The sequence below is a fragment of the Cavia porcellus genome, unplaced genomic scaffold, assembly GCF_034190915.1.
Source record: "Cavia porcellus strain 051 isolate PalLab524CR breed Dunkin Hartley unplaced genomic scaffold, mCavPor4.1 scaffold_23, whole genome shotgun sequence".
In the NCBI taxonomy this organism is placed as follows: domain Eukaryota; kingdom Metazoa; phylum Chordata; class Mammalia; order Rodentia; family Caviidae; genus Cavia; species Cavia porcellus.
Window position 1 is genome coordinate 37,241,863 of NW_026947506.1, and position 21,944 is coordinate 37,263,806.

Sequence of the window (21,944 nt, forward strand, 5' to 3'; positions counted from 1 at the left end):
CAAAATCTCTCTCCTGTATACCGGCAGATCTTAGAGAGAGACATTGGCCCAGGATTTCTCAATTTACCCTATACAGAGAAGGATGTTGTAATCCTCTTTAAGGGTTAAATCTATCTGAGGCTGTCTGGACGCACAAGTGGCTGGCATTTGTATCATAACTCAAGACGTTGGTTGTGAGTTAAGACTCCAGTCATAACCCCAGTTGTGACTGTGTCAGGGTGGTAACTTGAGGGTCCACTGTAGCTGGCCTTGAACTCACTAGAAACTATATGACTTTAAGAGCTTTTATATTGAGATTATGCAGAGCAAGCCTAGAATGGGCCCCCCAGTGCAGTATTTGCACAGCATTGGCATTTTTTTTTCCTTTCAAGTCTTTATTTTTTAACTGATAACATAAAAGTTGTACACATTAGCGGAGTCTTAACGATGTTTTAGTACATGCATACATTATGTAATGTGTAAGAGTTAAACATACATTTTCTTTATTGTGAAACCATTCCAAGTACTTTCTTCTGTGGTTTTGAAATATGAGGTGCATTATTGCTATCGAGAGTCAGTCTACAGGGTGCTCCTAATGAGTTGTAGTCAAAGATGTATTTATCTGCCTTGCGTCATCCTTCCCTCTCTCCCTACTACTGTCTCCAGGCTCTGGTAACCACTGGTCAACTCTAAACTTCGATGAACTCAACTTTATAGACTTCACATCTAATTCTTTCAGTGCTTAGTTTATTTCACTTAACATGATGTCCAGTTCTAGCCTGCTGTGAAAAATTTTTAAATTTTAGGGATTTTTGACAGCTGAAAGTATTCCATTTATATATGTACCATATTTTTCTTTCTCCCCCTTCAGGACTGGGGATTGAACCCAGGACCTTTACATTAAGCTACATTAGCAGCCCTTTTTAAAATTTTTTATTTTGGGACAAGAGCTTGCTGCATTGCTCAGGCTGGGTTTGAATTTACAGTCCTCCTGTCTCAGCCTCTTAAGAGCGCTGGGATTACAGAAATGAGCCATAATGCCTGGCACTTGTACCACAGTTGTGTTATCTATTCATCGGTTGATGGATGCTTAAGTTATTTTCCATTTCTTCGCTATTGTGAGTGGTGTTACAATGACTGTCAGTGTCAGCAGTGACATTTGTATTTGTAGCAGCAAATTTTATATATTTTTGAGACTTCCTCTATGCAACAATAAATTTTAGCCGCTAGTTCTCTTGATTTGGATTTCAGAAACAGCAATCATCTCAGTATATATAAAATTTCATTATCACAAAAGCATTAAGAATATTCAGAATTACTGTTCTATAAAAATTTTTTTTGAAGTTTTTATGAGTTTGAGATGAAAATATATACACAAAACTTAATGGAATTTTTTTTCCCTAATTAGAATGTGACATCATCTCCTCAGTATTCTACATTCCTGGAACACATCATCCCTCGATTTCTTACATTTCTCCAAGATGGAGAAGTCCAGTTTCTTCAAGAGAAACCAGCCCAGGTAATCTGTTCAAAAGACTCTGTGAGAGAGAAATGCTATGCTATTGGATTGCAAGCATTTATGAAGTAAGATAAGTCAGAAAAGTTAAAGTTGTATTAAAAATGAGAAAGTGAGATGGGTGTGGTAGTGCAGGCCTGTGATCCCAGGTACTCTGGGGCTAAGCAAGAGTTAGAGGCCACAAGTTAGAGGCCACCCCGGTCAATTTAATTTAACACTTATTTTATTTGGGGTTTTTTCGAGATAGGATCTTGCTTTGTAGTTAAGGCTGGCCTTAAAATCACTCTGTAGCCTAGCCTGGCCTCAAATTTTTTGCAATTCCCTTGCCTCAGCCTTGCAAGAGCTGGGATTACCAAGCAGCCTGGGTAATTTGGGCAGCATAGCAAGACCTTGTCTTAAGAAAGAGGTTTTGTCTGTTGAGGAATACTTGGTCCACAACTGTTACCTCCTCAGTTGCTACTGAGGTTTATTTTATCTAGGCCATCCTTTCAGTGTTTTTTTTTTTTTTTAATTGGAGATCTAACTTTAGTATCTTCGTACCGAGTTACATTCTCCAATTCTTTATTTTATATTTTAAGACATGGTCTCACTTAAGTCTCTTAAATTGCCTGGGCTGGGCTGTAAGTTAGGATCTTCCTGCCTCAGCCTTTCAGAATGCTGGGATTATAGACATGTGTTATTACACCTGGCTTTCACAATTTATTATGTTTGCCAATTGCTGATGTACATGTGTACACTGTTTATTACAGAAAAATGCAAATATATACACTAAGAAAGACTAATGATTTAATGTCCACAGCCAACAATAATCTTACTAATTTTAGTTTTTATAACTCATGGTCAGTGTCATTTTATCTGTACAACCTTGCTCTTCACACTTCTATCCCCTACTTGTTCATTTTAAAGTAGTCCCATTATACCATTTGTCTATAACTATTGCAGCTTGGCTGTCTTTAAAAGAGCTTCAGAAAATTGCTATAGTACCAGTGAATTTTTGCTAGTTGAGATATTTTTATTTTGTACTAGTTTAGGAAGTTACTAATTTGACCTGTCTTGAATTTGTCAGCGCCACAGGCAGAATCATGGAAACTTAATACAGTTTATGATGTAACTAGTCTCTAGGACCAGAGTAAGTGGAGATTGCATTATGGGAGGAAAGCTGAGATTGTAAGGGGAGATTATATATTTAGTTTGATGCTGGGTGTGGTGGTGCACATCTGTACTCTCAGCACTCCGGAGGTTGAGGCAGGAGGATCATTATGAGTTCAAGGCCAGGCTAAACTACAGAGTGAGACCCTGTCTCAAAAAACAAAACAAATTGAGCTTGTTTTGCTCTTTCATTTTATTTCTTCTGTTTTTGCACACTTGTCCTTCTGGTAGAAATACTGATTAGTTTTGACTGAAAAAGTTAGTTTCATTGATTTTGGTACACAGTTGTAGAAATGCTGAAAATAATGATTTTTGGTATATATTGTGGATTAGATTTGAGTAATTTACAAATGTCTTTCTAAAATTAGATCTATTTTTGATGTTTCTTTTTGTGTGTGGTAGTTGGGGATTGAACACAAGGTCTTGCATATATGAAGCAAGTGCTCTACCACTGAGCTACATTCTAAGTCTTTTAAATTTTATTTTGAGACAGGGTCTTACTAGTTGCCCGGGCTAACTATAAATTTTTGACCCTTCTGCCTCAGCCTACTGAGTAGCTGGGATTGTAGGTGTGCACCATCACACTTAGCTAAAATTGGACCCCTCTGGTTTTGTGGTGGTTATGATTAGGTACTAAATGCCCATGATACATGTGTAATATGAGACAATTAATTGAAACTTTGATGCATTTTATCTTAATGTTTTCATTTTTCCTTATCAGCAACTGCGGAAGCTAGTACTTGAAATAATTCATAGAATACCAACCAATGAACATCTTCGTCCTCATACAAAAAATGTTTTGTCTGTGATGTTTCGCTTTTTAGAGGTAACCTTTAAATGTTATTTCTTACTGTGTAGACATGGTAAAACCTGTGAGTGATTTTCTTACAGTAAAATCCAGTATTATACAACTGTTTCCTTTTCATTGAAGTTTTTATTCACACGAGTAAAAGTTTTTCTTTATTCCCTTTCCCCTATTTCTTTTCATTAAGAAAGAGTACTGTACTTACTTGGAGAGTTTTTGACTATACATAGTGAAATATGTGTGGCAGATGTGTTGGGTGATGGTTATCAAACAGCGCAGGGTTCATTTGTGTTGTGTTTTCTATCGTGTGTATCTCAAGCATAGTGTTTTACAATAGCAGCAGGTATTTGTAAAGAAGGTTTTGAATTCTTGGAGTGAATTTAATTGGTATCTGTTCAAGTTCTCAAATTGTTTCTCACTTAGTCTTGCTGTGTTTAGAATTCTGCTGTTTGGAGCCCCTTGGAAAGATAAGCTTTGGAGTGGGATAGAATTGAATTTCTCTCATGACTCTTGACACTTTCTACCCATAGCATTGAAGCCACATTGCTTAACTTCAGTGAGTCTTCACTTCCTCATAAGTAAAATGTGGGTGGTACCCCTCACTTACAGAGCATTTGTGAAGTACTTAGGATGAGGTCTAATCCATGGTGGATGCTCAGGAGTAGCGTATTTTTCCTCGTCTTTTAACAATATGGGTTGAGTATCAAACACCATCCCCCCATCCCACCACTCCCGCTTTTTTTTTTTTTGGCAACAGGGTCTCACTATGCAGTTCAGGCTGGCTTTGAGCTCACTTTGTAGCCCATGCTGATCTCCAATTTGTAACAATTCCCCTGGGTAAGCCTCGTGAGTGCTGGGATTAGAGGCGCGCCAACACACCTGGTTGGGTTGGGTATCCCTTAACCAAAGTGCTTAGCACCAGAGCTGGGCGTGGTGTGTACAACCTGTAATCCCAGCATTTGAGAGGCTGAGGCTGGAGGCTTGCCATGAGTTCAAGGCAAGCCTAGACTGCATAGTGAGTTCAAGGCCATCCTGAACTACTAGTGAGACCCTGTCTCAAAAAACCAAACCGAACCAAACAAAATTTCTTAGCACCAGAAATGTTTTGAATTTTTTTGGATTTTGCAATATTTGAGGTACAGCACAAGTGTAAATAACAAAATTCACTTGTTTCATATAAATCTTATACATGTAGCCTGAAGATAATTTTATATAGTATATTTTTAGAGCACCTATGTTTTGACTATTCACTGGTTAGAAATTCCACACCTGACTTCATGTGGTAAGTCACAGTCAAAACAGCGGCCATTAAGACATTAGTAGTTAGTTTGTGATGTGACTTGCCATATACATCAGTTCATTCATCTGTCAGTTGTATTCACATGGAGCTTGCTAGTGGTTGCCTTTGAGCTTTTATGTATTTATTTATTGTTATTCAGCAGATATAAAATGACCATGGTTGCTACATGGTAGTTTCTGGAACTGGTTTATTTTTAAGTTGGTTTACGGAGGTTATGTGTGCAGAAAATGCTTAGGAAATTTATTCTGGGAGGTGAAATCTTCAGAAATATAACTTTAAATTTTTCTTTCTTTTTTTTTTTTTTTGCCCCCCCCCCCATTTTTCTTTTTTTAAGACGGAAAATGAAGAAAATGTGCTTATTTGTCTAAGAATAATCATTGAACTACACAAACAGTTCAGGCCACCAATCACACAAGAAGTAAGTTATTTATTGATAGAATTCTTAAGATATCAACAGATTTCTTCTATGTAAATTAACTTTTGAAGTAGACTCAACAAGTTTCAATGTGTGTGTATCAGTATTTTGCTGAATTTGTCTAGTAGTTGAAGTGTATTAGCTGTCCTAACTGGCACTACATTTGAGTTGATGTGTCAAAAGACTCCAGTCATGGTATGCTGGACCAGGGTTAAGATGAGTGTTGTGTAGTTAACAGCTGAGTTTGGCACTCAGTTCTCAACTTCAGCGACACTGGGTGAGCTCCTAGCCTTTTTATAATATAGGGATAATTAGAATATGTTCTCAAAATGTCTAAAGAATTAGATATAACTAAGTTCTTAGCTCAGTGGTTACCTACATAGTAAGCAATAATCATACTGTTAGTCATAATCAAGTGAATATCTTCTCTTAGATAATCTTAGTTCCTACTGTAGAATGTCTGTTGAAAGCATAAGGTTGAAATAAGACTACCTACTGCCTTAGCCTTCTGAGGTCCAGCTGATCCGAGAGGTACAGATTCTTCTTACTGTTGTTAAGGGGTAACACCTGACTCAAGACCACAGCAGGGATGACAATACAAATATTCAGTATCTGGGTGATAGCCTTTCCTTTTTTTTTTAATATATGTATATTTTTCATACAATTGTGATATTGTATATAACATTTTTTGTTTTTTTTCCTTCACATTATATGTAAGCCTTTTCCCAATCATAAATAGCTTTTAATTGCTGGATAATATGGGTGTCCTTATTTCTAGATATTTAAAGTTTTTCAAGTTTTTATTTTATAGTTGTTACTGAATATCCTTATGGTTCAAGTTATGTCATTGACTAGGTTTATAGAAGTAGAGTTCCTGAGTCAAAGATCGATGTTTTAATGCTCATATTATATACTACATTGCTAAGTTGATTTTCAGAAAAGTTTCAGCAGTTTATGGTTCTTTAAAAAGTATGAGAAACTCCCTCTCACACCCTTCATGCATTTGTGATATTCTGTGTGTGTGTGTGTGTGTGTGTGTGTATGTGTGTGCTGGGAATCAAACTCATGACCTCGTGCTTGCCAGGCAGTCACTTACGCTGCTAAGCTAAATCCCTGGCCCCTGTGTGTGATTTCTGAAAGGCAAAAAGTGGCTTTTTTTTTTTTTTTCTGTTTCTGAATAGAAACTTGTTTTCTGTTTATTGGTTTTGGGTTTCCTTTTGCTATTTGCATCTTGTCTGGCATTTATACATTTTATGAGCGCTTACTTGTTTTTCCCCAGTACTGGAGATTGAACTCATGACCTCATGCTTGCCAGGCAGGAGCTGTGCCACTGAGCTGTATCCACAGCCTGAGATGTATTAATTATATAATTCCTTGTGTATTAAGACTTAAGGTGTTTTTTAATTTTAACCATTTTCTGTAAACATAGTATAATGGAAAATTTTTTTTTCCAGATTCATCATTTTTTGGATTTTGTGAAACAAATTTACAAGGAACTTCCAAAAGTAGTGGTATGTTTTTATTATAGTTTGAATTTATTAGCTGTATTTATTATTTGTTTATCCCAAAGGAAATTTGGAACAATTTGAAGAAAAAATAGGGGGAGGGCAGTGTTGTGCTAATTTTAGGATGGGGAATGTTTAGTGATGGTTAAAATCTAGGTTGATAAATCGGCCATTCACAAAAGTTGTTTTGATTTCTCTATTAAGATTAAATATTTTTGACATAGAAGCAATACATTTTTGCTGTAAAGTTTATGGAAGGAAGCAGAAAATATTTCAGCTATTAATTCTGACTTGTCAACAATGATTGACATTTAAGATTTTGTTACTTTTACTTTGTGCATGTTATGGTATAAAGCTCATAATCTTGAAGCCTTTTGGGAAAAGTACAATATGTTTTCCATATTTTTATATATCATTACATTTTTCCCCCCATACTGTTAAGAACTCTACAAGCATTTTGGTTTCTTCCACAAAATGTCAGATACATTTTGTGTTTGACTTTAGTACAAACAAATTTTATTCTCTTCACATAGAACCGTTACTTTGAGAACCCTCAGGTAATCCCTGAGAACACAGTGCCTCCTCCAGAAATGGTTGGTATGATAACCACAATTGCTGTGAAAGTCAGTCCTGAGCGTGAGGACAGTGAGACACGGACAGTAAGTATTTTCAGCTGCTCTTCTGAGTTGTTTCTATTGTTTTGTTTTAATTCACTGCCCCTGGAGTTGTCCTAGGAAAAAAATGAGATGGTTAAAGTTTTCTCTTTTTCTTAAATAATTAGAGGCATTTAATGAAGATAAATTTATGTGTGTGCCTGGCAGACTATTGCTGGTTCTGCTGTGCAGCCTAAGAATGTTATAGGTGAACCATTGTGCTCTGTTGATGTTAGGATGTAAAGACCAACTTGTCCCAGAAACCCTGAATCTGGCAGGGAAGATTGGCAGACCAGGTGTGGAGGGCTGTATTCTTTCTGTCCTTAGTAGCATTGAGGTTTTTGTTTTTGTTTTTTTGGTACTGGGGATTGAACTCATGAATATACTCTTGCCAGGCAGGTGCTTATGCCGCTGAGCTAAATCCCTGGCTCTTGTTTCTGTTTTTTGAGACAGAGTCTCACTATGTACCTCAGGCTGGCCTTAAACTCACTATATAGTATCCCAGGCTGGCCTCAGGTTATAGCAGTCCTCCTGCCTCAGCCTCTCTGAGTGTTGGGATTATATTTGTGCACCACCACTCTGGCAGCATTGAGTCTTGACATTGATGAAGTTCCTGAAACAACAGAATGCATGTAGTTGAGTAACTGAGAGCATGGGCTTTGGGGCACAGAGCTTTGGGACAGTGTTTCCATCTTCTACTGTGATTTTCTGGCATAGAGTAAGCTATAAACCTTCATTTCAATCCCCCCCGCTTGGTACTGGGGATCGAACTCACCATGTTGTGCTTGCCAGGCAGGCATGTGGGCCACAGAGCTAAATGCCTGGCTCTCATTCTGATCTTATTTTTCTGCTTATCTGAAAACCTGTGTTGTGGGAATTTTGTGGAATTGTCTGCAGGTACTGTGTTGTTTTTTAGTGTCTGCTGCAGTGGTAACACGCATTGTGGTTTTATTATGACTTGTGTTCTTGTATTCTTACCATTATTTTATCACTCATTTTGGCTGTGCCAAGTGTTTCAGTTTGTCAGCACTAGGAGGTTGAGGAAGGAAGGTTATTGTGAGTTTAAGGTCAGCCTGGGCTGTATAGTAAGTTCAAGGCTAGCCTGAACTACATGGCTAGACTCTGTCTCCAAAAAAAAAAAATTGTTTCAATTTGTGCTAAGATGAATAAGAATCTAAATTTTTAGGTAAAGCTTTTCTTTCTTTGCTGTTGAATTTGAAACTTTTCTATATATACCCCTTTTTTTTTTTTTTTTTCCTTAGCTGTTCATGTCTGTTGTCCATTTGTATTCTGGGTGTGACATTTTCCTTACCTGTTTTGAGTTCTTAAATCAGGGTTTGTTTGTTTTTTTTAACATTCACTGTAAGCATTTTCTCTTTCTAAATATCTTCAAATAAAACTGAAGATAAACTTTGATGCTTTTTGCTATTCTTTTAAATAGAAATGTTAGCTTGAAATTTTCTTACAGTTTGTCTTTTGATAGATTTTCTTGAAGTTTTTATTAGAAATGGTTATGTTAGAAAATATAAAAGTGTTAAGTCGCAGTTGTTTGTACTTTGCTTTCCAAACAGTTTGGCTGTTTCATCACAGATACTTAACAAAGGTGTGTCAGTATTGTCTTTGTTTCAGTGCGTTGATACATAATGGGACAGTGATTGGGCTGTTGTAAGTACCACAGTGAAAACCAAGTTCTACTTCTTTCTTGCAGCATTCCATCATCCCCAGAGGATCACTTTCTTTAAAAGTATTGGCAGAATTGCCTATTATTGTTGTATTAATGTACCAGGTATGTATTGCTTATTTGTTTTTTGTCTTTATGACAAAATTCACAACTAATATTCTGCAACAAAAAATTATGATACACAGCTAACTGATATAATGACTCCTATAGTTGCTTTGGTACGGCCAGATAATTTTTGCTGTCAAAGCATGAGTATCTGATATGTTTTCTTTCAGCTCTACAAACTAAATATCCACAATGTTGTTGCTGAATTTGTGCCCTTGATCATGAATACCATTGCAATTCAGGTATCTGCACAAGCCAGGTGAGATTTCTCTGCATAGTGATGTAGCTGGCTGCTACAGTGTTTTACCTGCATATAGTAATGCACTTGGTACTGTCATTCTTACGACATCAAAATGATGTGTTAAAATTGTCATAAAGTTAATATGGAATTTTCACTTTTTGAACTTGTGTTTCAGTAATAATTGCTATACTTATTTTAATTCCTCATTTTGAAAAGATGTGATGTTTTGGTTTCTGTTATCTTACAAAATAAATTTGTAAGTGCACCCACTGTGGTATATCCAGGTTTTGCTAACCATCAAGCCCTTGCTCTGCCTGTTCTTTTAGCATGAGTGCTGTGGTTCCTTACCTCTTTGTTCCCTCACCTATTGAAACAGTTCTGCTTATTTTATCCTTTGGAGCCCTTTTTCAAACCTCGTAGTATTCTTAAGATTTGTATGGCTTACTCTTTTTTGTGGGGGCAGGTGCTGGGGATTGAACTTGTGACCTTGCACTTGGCAGGCAGGTGCTTATGCCACAGAACTAAATCCTCAGTCCCTGTGGCTTACTCTTGACTTGCAGCCTGTCTGCTGAGTCATTTGAGGACAGGATCTGATAGGGGTCATTTCAAACAACCCCGTGGACCCAACATAGGGCTTCCGTTGTGCATGTAAGGTATACTAATACTTTTTGTGTTGGGGTGAATCAGTCTTTCATTGGCTTTATAGAATTCACATTCTAACTGCTATACATTGGTTTGGTGAGCTGTTAGGTTAGGGCCCTTTAAGCTCTTTGTTATTTGGAACGTTGTAAAAGTATTGTTCTGATCTGTGTAAAAAATAAGCTGTGGGTTTAGACGTCATTACAGGCATTTAAATTAATACTAGCATCACTTAAAGAGCTAATACTGTAAATTTTATTCATTTCCTACTTAGGCAACATAAGCTTTACAACAAGGAGTTATATGCTGACTTTATTGCTGCCCAAATTAAAACATTGTCATTTTTAGCTTATATCATCAGAATTTATCAGGTGAGTTCAATGACTTTTGTTTTTGTATAATTTACATACAATGTTTACCTTATATGAGCGCACATTTCTTTGAATTGACAATTGCTTACAGTTGTTAACCACAAACACAATATATAGAATATTTTCATCCCTCCAAAAAGTTTCCTTTTGTATATTTTCATTTCAACTTCTTTCATCTGTAGTTCCTGACAAATCTCAATCTGTTTTTTTCTGTTTCAGTACTTTTGCCTTTTTCAGTGTCCTACAAATGTCACATGTGTAGTATATAATGAATATAATTTGTTGATACTGGTTTCTTTCACTTAGCAGTAATGCTGAGATTCATCCTTGTTATTTTATCAAGATGACATATTTTTATTGCTGGCTAGTTGTCTTAGTTTGCTCAACCGCCTTAATAAAATACCATTAATGAAATAGTTTAAACAATGCAGATTTGTTTTCTCCATATTCTGGAGACTGTAAAAGCTAGATTAAGGTCCTAGCAGGGTTTGGTTTTTAGTGAGAGCTCTTTTTTACTTGCCAAAGGTGGCCTTTTTGCTTTTCTATAGTGAAGGGTGGCTCTCTTTTTCTTTTGTAAGTCTTGGAAGATTATATTCCTACATTATGGTGTCATTTAATTTTACCTCCTTAAGACCCTAATTCCACATCTGTCATACTGGGGTTATGAAATTAATATGAATTTGGTGGTGGTGAGGATGACACTGTTTAGTCTCATAGCAGTAGTATTATATTTTCTGGTTGTACATGACGGATTTAGCCATTCATCAATTTGTATACATTTAGGTTGTTTCCAGTTTTTTAAAAAACAGCTTTATAAACACAGAATGTGGTGGTGTGCCTGTAATCCTGGCACTTGGGAGACTGAGGCAGACAGATTGCTATGAATTTGAGGCCAGCCTGGGCTACAAAATGAGTTCAAGGTCAGCCTAAAGAAAAAGACAAAAAATCCAGTTTTATTGAGGGTACATATCATAAAACAGAGCAGTTTTTAGCTTATTCACGAATTTGTATGACTGTCACTACTATACAATTTTAAAATAATTTTATCACCCCTAAAAGAAATCCTGTGCCTGTTAGAAGTCACTGTTGTTTTTCCCCAATTTTGCACTTCCCAGGCAGGCATTTGTGCTACTGAGCTAAACCTCCAGCAACCCTCTCTAGTCTTGGCAGTGAGGGAGACTGTGATTAGAGTTATCTAATCTGTTTTTGTGATCTCTGGGCTCACTCATGACCAACATTAATGGAATGACTAAAGACTATTTACGTTTTTTGTCTGTTAGGATTAAAACTCCTATGAGTAAATGTTTGCATATAGATTTTCATGTAAACATAATTTGGTTTGTTAACTTGATATTAGAAGTTACATATTAAGGCAAATAGGTGTGGAGGAGATTGAAGCTTACAAATGACATTACAAAATAAAACCTTGAAGGTAGTTTTGGATGCTTTTTTGAGGAGCCTGTAGGAGACCTGTCCAACATAACAGCCTGAAGACTGCTTGCTTTTTTATGTTATAATAAGTACATGCATATAAAAAAGTTTTGTTACTTACACATTAATTATATTATTTTATATGAGGTTCAGAACAAGTCCTTTACTTAACTGCTGCCCACCCAAGTCAAAAGGTTTGACATCTGTGAGAGTAAGTCCATCTTTACTTAAATAATAACTTGGAGAAATATTAGACATTGTCTCCCATCAGTCAGAATTCTGATATAGTTGGTCCTTTGTTGTTTTTTTCAAAACAGGGTGTTGCTGTGTAGTTCAGGCTCACCTTGAACTCACTGTGTAGCCAGACTGGCCTCAAACTTGTGATCCTTCTGCTTCAGCCTCTGGAGTTTTGGGATTATAGGTGTGTGACATCATGTCCAGCTTGTACAGTCAGTCTTGATGCTTAAAGACTATGTAATACATTTAATTCTTACCTGTTCTATAGCAATGGAATTCATTACTATAATTACTTACTTTTATAATATAATTCATTACTTTTTATAAGAATTTTACCTCTAAAAAATAAAAGTAAAAGCCTATGCTAAATTGTTTAGAATAAAAACTAACATCCTGGAGTGGTGATTCATAGCTGTAATGCCAGCATTTGGGAGGCTGAAGCAGAATGATCACTGTGAATTTGAGATCAACCTGAATTGCATAGTGAGACTGTCTGAAAAAAACAAAAATAACTACCTTTGAAAGCTTTTGTAAATTCTTTTTCTGTTGTAATGTGTTTAATTAGTGATAATTTATAGTAAGGAAGTAGAACATTTGTTTTACCAGATTGAGATTTTTATACCCCTTGATAGTTGAGTGAATGAGTTTCAGTTCTCTTGGTAAACTGTCTTCCTGAGACACTTTAAAAGGAGACTGTGTTTAGAGTTATCTAATCTGTTTTTGTGATCTCTGGGGTCACTCATGACTAACATTAATGGAATGACTAAAGACTATTTACGTTTTAAACCCTTACCCTCATTTACTTTTCCTCTGGTAAGAAAATAATACATAATCACTGTTTACACTAGGGAAGGTACACAAAAAGTATAGATAACATTCATAATCCCATTGTGCAAGAGAAGGACTACTTATGTTGCCATATATCTTCTGCTATGGCAGTGGTAATACATACACACACAACAGTTAAAACGTTTTGACTATTGCCTGCTTAGTAAGCCTATAACTTTAGAAGGGTCATTTAGTCAAGCTTAGTCTTACTTGAATTTTCTTTCTTTCTTTCTTTTTTTTTTTTTTTTTGTGCTGAGACTCAAACTCAGGACCTTGTGCTTGCCAGGCAAGCGCTGTACCACTGAGCTATATCCTTGGCCCTTACTGAATTTTTAAAAAGCTGATGGAATTTGAGTTTTTCTGTATATATTTTTTGGCAGTGTGACTTTTTAGCTTTATCTTTTTGACAGGAGTTGGTGACTAAGTATTCTCAGCAGATGGTGAAAGGAATGTTACAGTTACTTTCAAATTGTCCAGCAGAGACTGCACACCTCAGGAAGGAGCTTCTGATTGCTGCAAAACATATCCTTACCACCGAGCTCAGAAACCGTATGGCTATTTTGTCTTTAAATGTTTGTATTACTCCCATCTTTGGGAAAGGGCCTCAGTGGCCTTCCACGGTTGTGTTGCTGGATTCCGTGTCTCTCTTCTTTACTACTATCTTGGGTTTATTTTTCTTTGCTCTGCTTCTCTACCCATCTGCTCCTTTTGATTGCCTGCTTGCTCCTCCTTCCCTCTTTTAGCCTGCCACCTGGGTTCTCCTTTTATCTTTAAAAAAAAAAATCTCATAATTAATGTGATAATTTGCTTAGTATAATTTATGTTCTGAGTAGCTTTTGGTACTTTTCTGCCTTATAACTGCAAGTTTTTGAAATTGCAAATAGCTATTAACTTACGTACCTCACACCTATCAATATTTAATTGGTGAGCAAAATCCAATGTTTCCATCCTCCATCCCATGTGAATGATGGATTGGTGCTGTTTGTATGTATTAGGCTGGTCCTTGGTTTTGCTAAGCTGATAATTGTACTTTTTGGATCAATGATATATGTTGATAATTTAATACTTCATATATTTTCGTGTCTAAAATGTTAGATTGAAGTTATGCATTATAGAGGTTATAGTCATTTTCCCCAGTAGTTTTTCATATTAAATATTTATTTGCCATTAGCTTGTAAACTAGAGGGCACATAAAATTGAGATTTGGCATTATTATGTAGTCTTTAAATTTGAAAGGAAGGTCATAGTGTGAGTCCTTACCCATGAGTTAATACAGAAAAGCAGAAGTAATTTACTGAAATAGAAGTTACAGTGACCAATACATGTAGGTGTAGCTGAAAAGAAAACACTTTTTTTGGAGAAGGGGCTGGGGATATAGTTTAATATGCACAAGGGTCTGTGTTCAACCACAAGCACATACCCAGAGTAAACATTCCTAGGCCCCCTTTTTTGAAATTTAGCACATATTGCAAAGTGCATAAACGAAATGTGCAATTTCAAAATGAAAACAAGGCACACATGCCTAATCTTCACCCAGGATGAGAAATGACAACAGTGCCTGCGTCTATGACCTCTACTTCCTTCCAGAGTTATTGCCATTCTGATTTGCTGGTGACCCTTCCTTTGAAATATATCTCCTTTTCTTGTGAATAATACCAAAATAGAAGGATTTTAAGGGAGACTTTTTTTCCTCCCTTCAATATTGAGGATTGACTCCAGGGCCTTCTTCATGTTAGATAAGCACTCTACTACCGAGCTCCACCTTTGGGTCTTTAGAGGAACAGATCTGTTTAGCTGAAGTGGGTGAGTTACGCCTCAAGAGCCATTCTCAGATTACTTTTCCAGTATTCCTGCCTTGAGAGTAATGAGGACTCAGCCTCTGCTGTTGAGAAACTGGTTAGCAGGAGGCTTTCACTTGTGACAGTGCAGTTCTTAGTACTTACCAGGTAGTTGGTACTTAACTTCATCACTGGATAGGCAACCTTCTCTTGAGGCCATGAAGCTTGATGTTGGTCTGTCACCAGCTCATTAAGATCACTGGATTCTCAAGCTGCTGTCTTCTAAAGTTTGATCCCATTAGACCTGTGTAATTTAGCTTTTACATTCTTTCTCCTTTTGAGAGGTATCTCTTTGTGAATTGACTTTTTTTTTTTAATACTGGGCATCGAACTCAGGACTTTGCACTTGCCAGGCAGGTGCTTATGCCACTGTGAATTGGCTTTTTTTTTTTTTTTTTAAAGATAATATATAACATTTTATTTTGAAGCCCAAAATAGTTCCTGGGACTTAAGTAGGTGTCAGCATCTCATCTCCACGAGGTTTATTGAAAGAAGCATTCTAAGACTCATGTTGAATGTTAACTATAATGACATAAAATTCAAGAAATGTGTGATTCAGGTAAAATTTCCATATCTACTGACATTTGCTCTTAGACTTAGTTTTTAACCTCTGAACTGATATCAAATATCCTTTTTTGGGTTTTTTTTTTTTTTTTTTTCCAAAGACAGGTTCTCACTGTGTAGTTCAGACTGGTCTTGAACTCACTATGTAGCCCAGGCAGGCCTTGAATTTGCAGTGATTTCTATGCCTCATCTTCTGAATGCTGGGATATAGGCATATACCACAATGCCTGGCTGTGTCATACCATTTGCACAGTTCTGAAGTGCCAGGGAATAGGGAAAATCTAACATGTTTCTAGAGATTCTACTTTTGGATCATGGAAAGGATGTATGACTTAATTTCTTAAAACTTCTCCCTTTATATATAATTTGTGCTTATCCCTTAGCTAATTTGCCAGCATTTGGTGTGTGAAATTTCATTTCCTCTTGTGTCTCCTGCCTGTTGGCCATATGTTGCTTCCTCTGACCTCAGAAGGGCCTGCTTGCTGCTGCTTTCATGTGGCACATCTCCGGTGCTGCCTTGCTTTGGAAGTTAGGCGGGGATGTGCATTGTCTCCAGTATAGGCATTTCTTTTATATTTTTGACCCCCAGTAGCTACTTGGTGATGAAAAATGTATACTTCATTTAACTTACCAAAACTGGCTATATGTCAGTCTTATTCTAGAATCTAAATGTCCTTTTGGGTATCTGTTTTACTTCATGCATTCTCTGACACTGAAGGTGACCTTGACAGCACCTTTGGAGACCAGTGACTTGTACAGCTCAGCAGAGCCAGTGCCTTGGCTTGATAGCACATGTACCTTTAGACTACCTCTTCTTTTCTTTTTTCAAGTCTGGGTTGTGTGTAGGGCTGCACACTGGCTGCACTGGGAAGTTATTTAATATGTAATTGTTCTCGTCAGTAATATGCAATGGTATCTTTTCTAGAGTTCATTCCTTGCATGGACAAGCTATTTGATGAATCCATATTAATCGGCTCAGGATATACTGCTCGGGAGACTCTAAGGTATGAGATTAGACCCTGATATCTGGTTAAATACCAGCGGTAGTGATCAGTGGCACTTAAATGTTATAAGGCTCTTGGGCCTTGATTCATTCATTGGATTTAGAATGGTAAGAATTTTTGGTTATATTATATACTTTCACTTAAAGGAAGAAATCAGAATAGGTGCTATAAATTGCAGGTGGAAATTTCAGATTTTTTTCTATTTGTATAATGCTTATTATTATTAGAAAGACTATTTAACAGTCTACCAGAGTTAAAGAAGAGAAGGAGCTAGGTGTGGTAGGCCTGTAATCCTAGCACTTGGGAAGATGAGGCAAGAGAATTAAGAGCTTAAAGCCAGCCTAGGCTTCATAGCAAGTTCAGGGACAACCTGAACTACGTAGTGAGACCCTATTTCAAAAATCTTCGGGGGCTGGGGATTTAGCTCCGCGGCATAAGCACCTGTCTTGTAAGCAGGCAGTCATGAGTTTGATCCCCGGTACCGATAAAAAGGAAAAATCCTCAAAAAGAGAGGGAGTATCTTTCAATCCTGGTATTTTAATTTCTTCTAGTATTCATTTCTTACACTTTTTGTTTTGGTACCGGGAATCGAACTCAGAACTTGCACTTGCCAGGCAGGTGCTTATGTTGCTGAGCTATATTCCTGGCTTTTCAAATTTTTAATATTTTTGGTATGGAGAATTGAACTTTACGATGTGACAGGTACTTATCTACTGAGCTAAATCCCTGGCCCCTCCTTGGCTGTTTTTCACATGTTGTAAATTACATTTTTAAGTGTCATACATAGAAACATAAAAATTACACATATTTAGGGTGTGCCATGTGCTGTTTTGAAACCTGTAGACACAATTTCTTATATTTTACAAATATGGCTGGGGGTTTAGCTCAGTGGCATAAGCGCCTGCCTGGCAAGCATAAGGTTGTGAGTTTGATCCCCAGTACCCCCCCCCCCCAAAAAAAAGAACAGATTCAAAATATAGAGTAGTAATTTTTTTTTTTTTTTTTTTGTCTTTTTCTTTTTTTTATCGGTACCGGGGATCGAACTCAAGACCACACATTTGCAAAGCAGGCACTTATGCCGCTGAGCTAAATCCCCAGCCCCTAGAGTAGTAATTGTTACCGTTTTTTTTTTTCTTTTTCTTTTTGTTCTTAAAGTCTCTCTGTGTAGTTCCGTTGATCCTTGAACTCACTATGTAGTCCAGAGTAACCTCAAACTTGTGATCCTCTTACCTTAGCCTTGCAGTGCTTGGATTATAGGCATGCACCACCATATCTGGAGTTGTTACTATTGGTAAAGGAGGAAATTATCATCTTTATAATGTAGAGTGCATGTACCGGGGATCGAACTCATGACCACACGGGCTTGCAAGCCAGGTGCTTAAGCCGCTGAGCTAAATCCCCAGCCTCTGTTTTGTTTTCTTTTGAGGGAAGGAGGATGAATCTTAGGAAAATGTGTAGGATACTTTTGACTATGATAAAAGACTGCTCATTAATTTTTTACATTGTTTTAAAATACCAATCTGTTCTTTACAAATTGAACCTACCTAGAATTAGACATGAGATTATGTTACTCCTGCTTGAGACCCTCTAATTACTTTTCATTGTCCTAAAGTCCCAAAGTCTTGGCCGTACCACACCTATTCCTCCTTGATTCAACACTGCCTGTTTGTCCCAAAATTCTTGTGTTGCTCTCCCTTCTTACCTGCTGTGACCATGCAGGCCCTTGTGGCTCCTTGGCTACTTTGTGCAGTTTCTACCTCAGGGCTTTGGTCTTATTTCTTCCATCTGGAAATTGCCTTGGCTTTTGACCTTATGGTTCCTTTTTTGTCCGTAGGGTTTCAGCTTCAGTGTCACCACAAAGGGAGCCTCCTGGCACTCCGTTAAGAATTATTTTCATGTTGGTCCTTTTCCCTGTGCCCTCTTTAACATCTCTTTCAGCATACAACCCATGTAATTCATTTTTCTTTTTTTTTTTTGGTAATTCATTTTTCACTGGTATTTGTCTTCTGAGAATAAGCTCCATGAGGGCAGGAGCTCTCTTTAATTGATATTCTGTGGTATCCCTAGAACCTAGTGTCTAGCATGGGATAGCTGTTCACATGTACAACAAGTGAAGAGCTAAGATATTCCTGTATCTTTAGAAAATGGTCATGCAAGGTATTGATATATACAATTTATTTTTATATTGCATATTGTTATCTTCAAAGTAGTATAAAGTCACATAATATAAATGTTTGAAAAAAAGTGATCAAAGCATAAACCATTCTTTTTGATGAACTGAGATTAGTTGAATAGTTATATATATAAATATTTATCTATACATATACCTGTTTTTATAATCTTTTTCCCTTTTTTCTTCTCTCCTTTAATTCTGTTTATTTTTGAGCAATAAAACCTATTTAGTTCATGGTTAAGCTGGTAATGCTTTCTTTTCAGGTTAACCATAGGATGTGCCACTGTCTGTTAGGAGCTTCATGATGTGCATAGAAGTTAACCTTTTCACTTGGAAAGTAAAGATGACTGCTTCAAGACTTTAGCCTTTTAGTTATGCAGCCATGAGGGAATAACAGGGATATTAGGGAGCTGGGGCTATATCAGACCTACTTCCCCTAGTGGTGGCTTTTCTGGGACACGTAGTGATCCATGTGGTGGTTGTGAAGGAGTAAGCACCAGTGGATTTCTCTGCCCACAGGCCCCTTGCCTACAGTACACTGGCTGATCTCGTGCACCATGTTCGCCAGCACTTGCCCCTCAGCGATCTGTCCCTTGCTGTCCAGCTGTTTGCCAAGAACATTGATGATGAGTCACTGCCCAGCAGCATCCAGACCATGTCCTGCAAACTTCTGCTGAACTTGGTGGACTGCATCCGCTCCAAGAGTGAGCAGGAGAGTGGCAATGGAAGGGATGTCCTGATGCGGATGCTGGAGGTACTGGATAGATACAGCATCTGTCCTGTGCTCTTTATTTTTCTTATTGTTAAACTCAGAAGTGTTTTATTGGCAAGTTTATGGGGTGACCCAGTTGCCCAGCTTGGGTGCAGGAGTTAGACCACCTGGGTTCAAATCCCAGCTTGCTCTTGCACTAGCCAGCTGTGCTTGGGCAGGCTGCTTTTCTCTGTTACCTATTTCTTTTTTTGTTTTTTTGGGGGGGAAGGGGCACCAGGAATCAAACTCATGACCTTACGCTTGCCAGGCAGGTGCTTAAGCCACTGAGCTAAATCCCCGGCCCTCTGTATCTATTTCTTAATCTTATTACCAGTGCTAGTCATAGCATCTGCCTCATAGGATTGCTGTGAGAGTGAAATAAAGCTGTGTGTGAGTTCTTCCTGTACTTCTGGAAGAGTGTTAGGGGTGCAGCAGCTACATGGTAGGTCCGACATGCATGTTTTTGCAGTGACCCAGTGAATGCTCAACAGAGGGGTAATTTGTGATTCTTAAGGCCAGTGGGCAGTGGTGTGGCTCTGGAGGGATGAGTCTGGCAGACCTGAGTCACATGCAGTCTCTGCTTGTTAGACCATTTCTGAGCTAGACTGTTCCCCAAAAAGGGAGATAATTTTAGGGAAAAAGCCTGGCACAATTTCCCCCTTAATAGCTGACATAGGAAGTACTTGAAAATTACCAGCCTCTGTTCTCTTTGTGAAGGGAGAATCAGAATAACTTTAGCAAGTGGTTTTTGTGAGGTCTTCTGTCATCTGGAAGGGTCATTTGGCCTGTTCATGACCTTTGTTTTCTTCCTACTTTTCTTCCTATTAGGTTTTTGTTCTCAAGTTTCACACCATTGCTCGGTACCAGCTCTCTGCCATTTTTAAGAAGTGCAAGCCTCAGTCCGAGCTTGGAGCAGTGGAAGCAGCTCTACCTGGGGTGCCCACTGCCCCGGCTGCCCCAGGCCCTGCTCCATCCCCAGCTCCTGTTCCTGCACCTGCCCCACCTCCACCCCAACCACCTACGCCAGCCACCCCTGTGACTCCAGCCCCTGTGGCTCCTTTTGAGAAGCAAGGAGAAAAGGATAAGGAGGACAAGCAAACATTCCAGGTCACAGATTGCCGAAGTTTGGTAAAAACCTTGGTCTGTGGTGTGAAGACAATCACTTGGGGCATAACATCCTGTAAAGCGCCTGGTGGTAATTCTGCTCTTAATTTAAGAACTGAGATTTTAGTAAGAGTGAGTTTTAGTCACTTTAACTTATGTGCTGTCTCTTTTTTTCCCAGAAGCTCAGTTCATTCCCAACAAACAGTTACAACCCAAAGAGACTCAGATTTACATAAAACTTGTGAAGTATGCAATGCAGGCCTTGGATATTTATCAGGTAAGGAAGTACTCTGGAATTAGGCTGTTGAATATGGAAAATGGCTCTTAGAATTGGCAGTACCAGTGGAGGAATGGGTCTTAAAAGATATTTGTACACTCAGGCTTGTTTTTTGTTGTGCAACTTCATGTTGAATTCTTGGTGGTAATTCTTTTGAGTCCACATGCGTATTTTGTGGGGAGGTGGTGCAAATGGGATGCAGTAGAAGCTTAGGTTTATTTGCTGTTACTTTTCTGTTCTCAAGACAAAATTTTTTTTTTTTTTAATTCAGTGTTAGGAAAATTTAAGGAGAGAGCATTTATAATCGAATTCAAGCAGTGTCTTTAAAGTATGTGTGTGATCTAATTTTATAATAGAATGTATTCAGAAGTCAGTTATAATACTTATGGGTTATTCTCTCCTGTACTAGGTCCAGATAGCAGGAAATGGACAAACATACATTCGAGTAGCAAATTGCCAGACTGTTAGAATGAAGGAAGAGAAGGAGGTATTGGAACATTTTGCTGGTGTTTTCACCATGATGAATCCCTTAACATTTAAGGAAATCTTTCAAACTACAGTCCCTTATATGGTGGAAAGAATCTCAAAAAATTATGCTCTTCAGGTATAAAATTTCTTTCTTACATTTTTTGTTTTTGGTATTGGGGATAGAACTCATGACTGTGTGCTTGCAAGGCAGGTGCTTATATTGCTGAGCTAAATCCCAGCCCCTCTTACATTTTTTTAAATATTCACTTTAAATTTTTTGGCTAATGTGTTGAACATTCTGTATTTCATTGTTTTGAAAATTTTAAAAATAATGTGACTTAAGGATAGTGCTTGTACAGCCAAGAAATATTAGGCCAGAATGTTTGAAAAAAAGTTTTCAGAGCATTCAAATATTTTGGATCAGCTCCTTTATTTCATAGAAATTAAACATATGCTAAATGTAAGCTCTTGGTGTTTGACGAGGAGAGTGAAACAGATTAAGTGCTGGAAGTGAACTGGTGGCTGAAGGCTCAGCAAGTTGTTTCATTTGGTTCCTTTTGGTGGGTAATTTCTTGGCATACGTATTAACAAGTTTGATGTTCCTTTTTTGAAAAGCGTATCTTCTCTGAAAATTGCCTTACGTTTCCCTAAGGGATTACTTTTGTGCTATGCATTTCTTGTTTTGACAGATTGTTGCCAATTCCTTCTTGGCAAATCCTACTACCTCTGCTCTGTTTGCTACCATCCTGGTGGAATATCTCCTGGATCGCCTGCCAGAAATGGGCTCCAATGTAGAGCTCTCCAACCTGTACCTCAAGCTGTTTAAGTTGGTCTTTGGCTCAGTCTCCCTCTTTGCAGCTGAAAATGAGCAAATGCTGAAGGTAACACTCATTTAGATCTAAGTAGCACT

The 21,944-nt window shown here is 37.7% G+C and overlaps 1 protein-coding gene across 12 annotated transcripts in view; it reads left to right on the top strand.

Moving 5' to 3' along the window:
- Trrap (transformation/transcription domain associated protein) overlaps positions 1 to 21,944 on the top strand; it is a 116,749-nt gene that overhangs the window by 8,892 nt on the left and 85,913 nt on the right. For 10 of the 12 annotated variants that reach the window (XM_063234157.1, XM_063234162.1, XM_063234161.1 and 7 more), the window contains exons 4-18: positions 1,388 to 1,498; positions 3,366 to 3,470; positions 5,084 to 5,167; positions 6,619 to 6,675; positions 7,203 to 7,328; positions 9,031 to 9,108; positions 9,279 to 9,367; positions 10,263 to 10,359; positions 13,266 to 13,404; positions 16,183 to 16,261; positions 18,954 to 19,188; positions 20,014 to 20,380; positions 20,469 to 20,566; positions 20,976 to 21,170; positions 21,724 to 21,915. In XM_063234157.1, the coding sequence (XP_063090227.1) occupies positions 1,388 to 1,498; positions 3,366 to 3,470; positions 5,084 to 5,167; positions 6,619 to 6,675; positions 7,203 to 7,328; positions 9,031 to 9,108; positions 9,279 to 9,367; positions 10,263 to 10,359; positions 13,266 to 13,404; positions 16,183 to 16,261; positions 18,954 to 19,188; positions 20,014 to 20,380; positions 20,469 to 20,566; positions 20,976 to 21,170; positions 21,724 to 21,915 (2,052 nt within the window). The remainder of the gene's footprint in view (positions 1 to 1,387; positions 1,499 to 3,365; positions 3,471 to 5,083; positions 5,168 to 6,618; positions 6,676 to 7,202; positions 7,329 to 9,030; positions 9,109 to 9,278; positions 9,368 to 10,262; positions 10,360 to 13,265; positions 13,405 to 16,182; positions 16,262 to 18,953; positions 19,189 to 20,013; positions 20,381 to 20,468; positions 20,567 to 20,975; positions 21,171 to 21,723; positions 21,916 to 21,944) is intronic. The other 2 variants (XM_063234159.1, XM_063234164.1) reach the window with 1 other exon arrangement.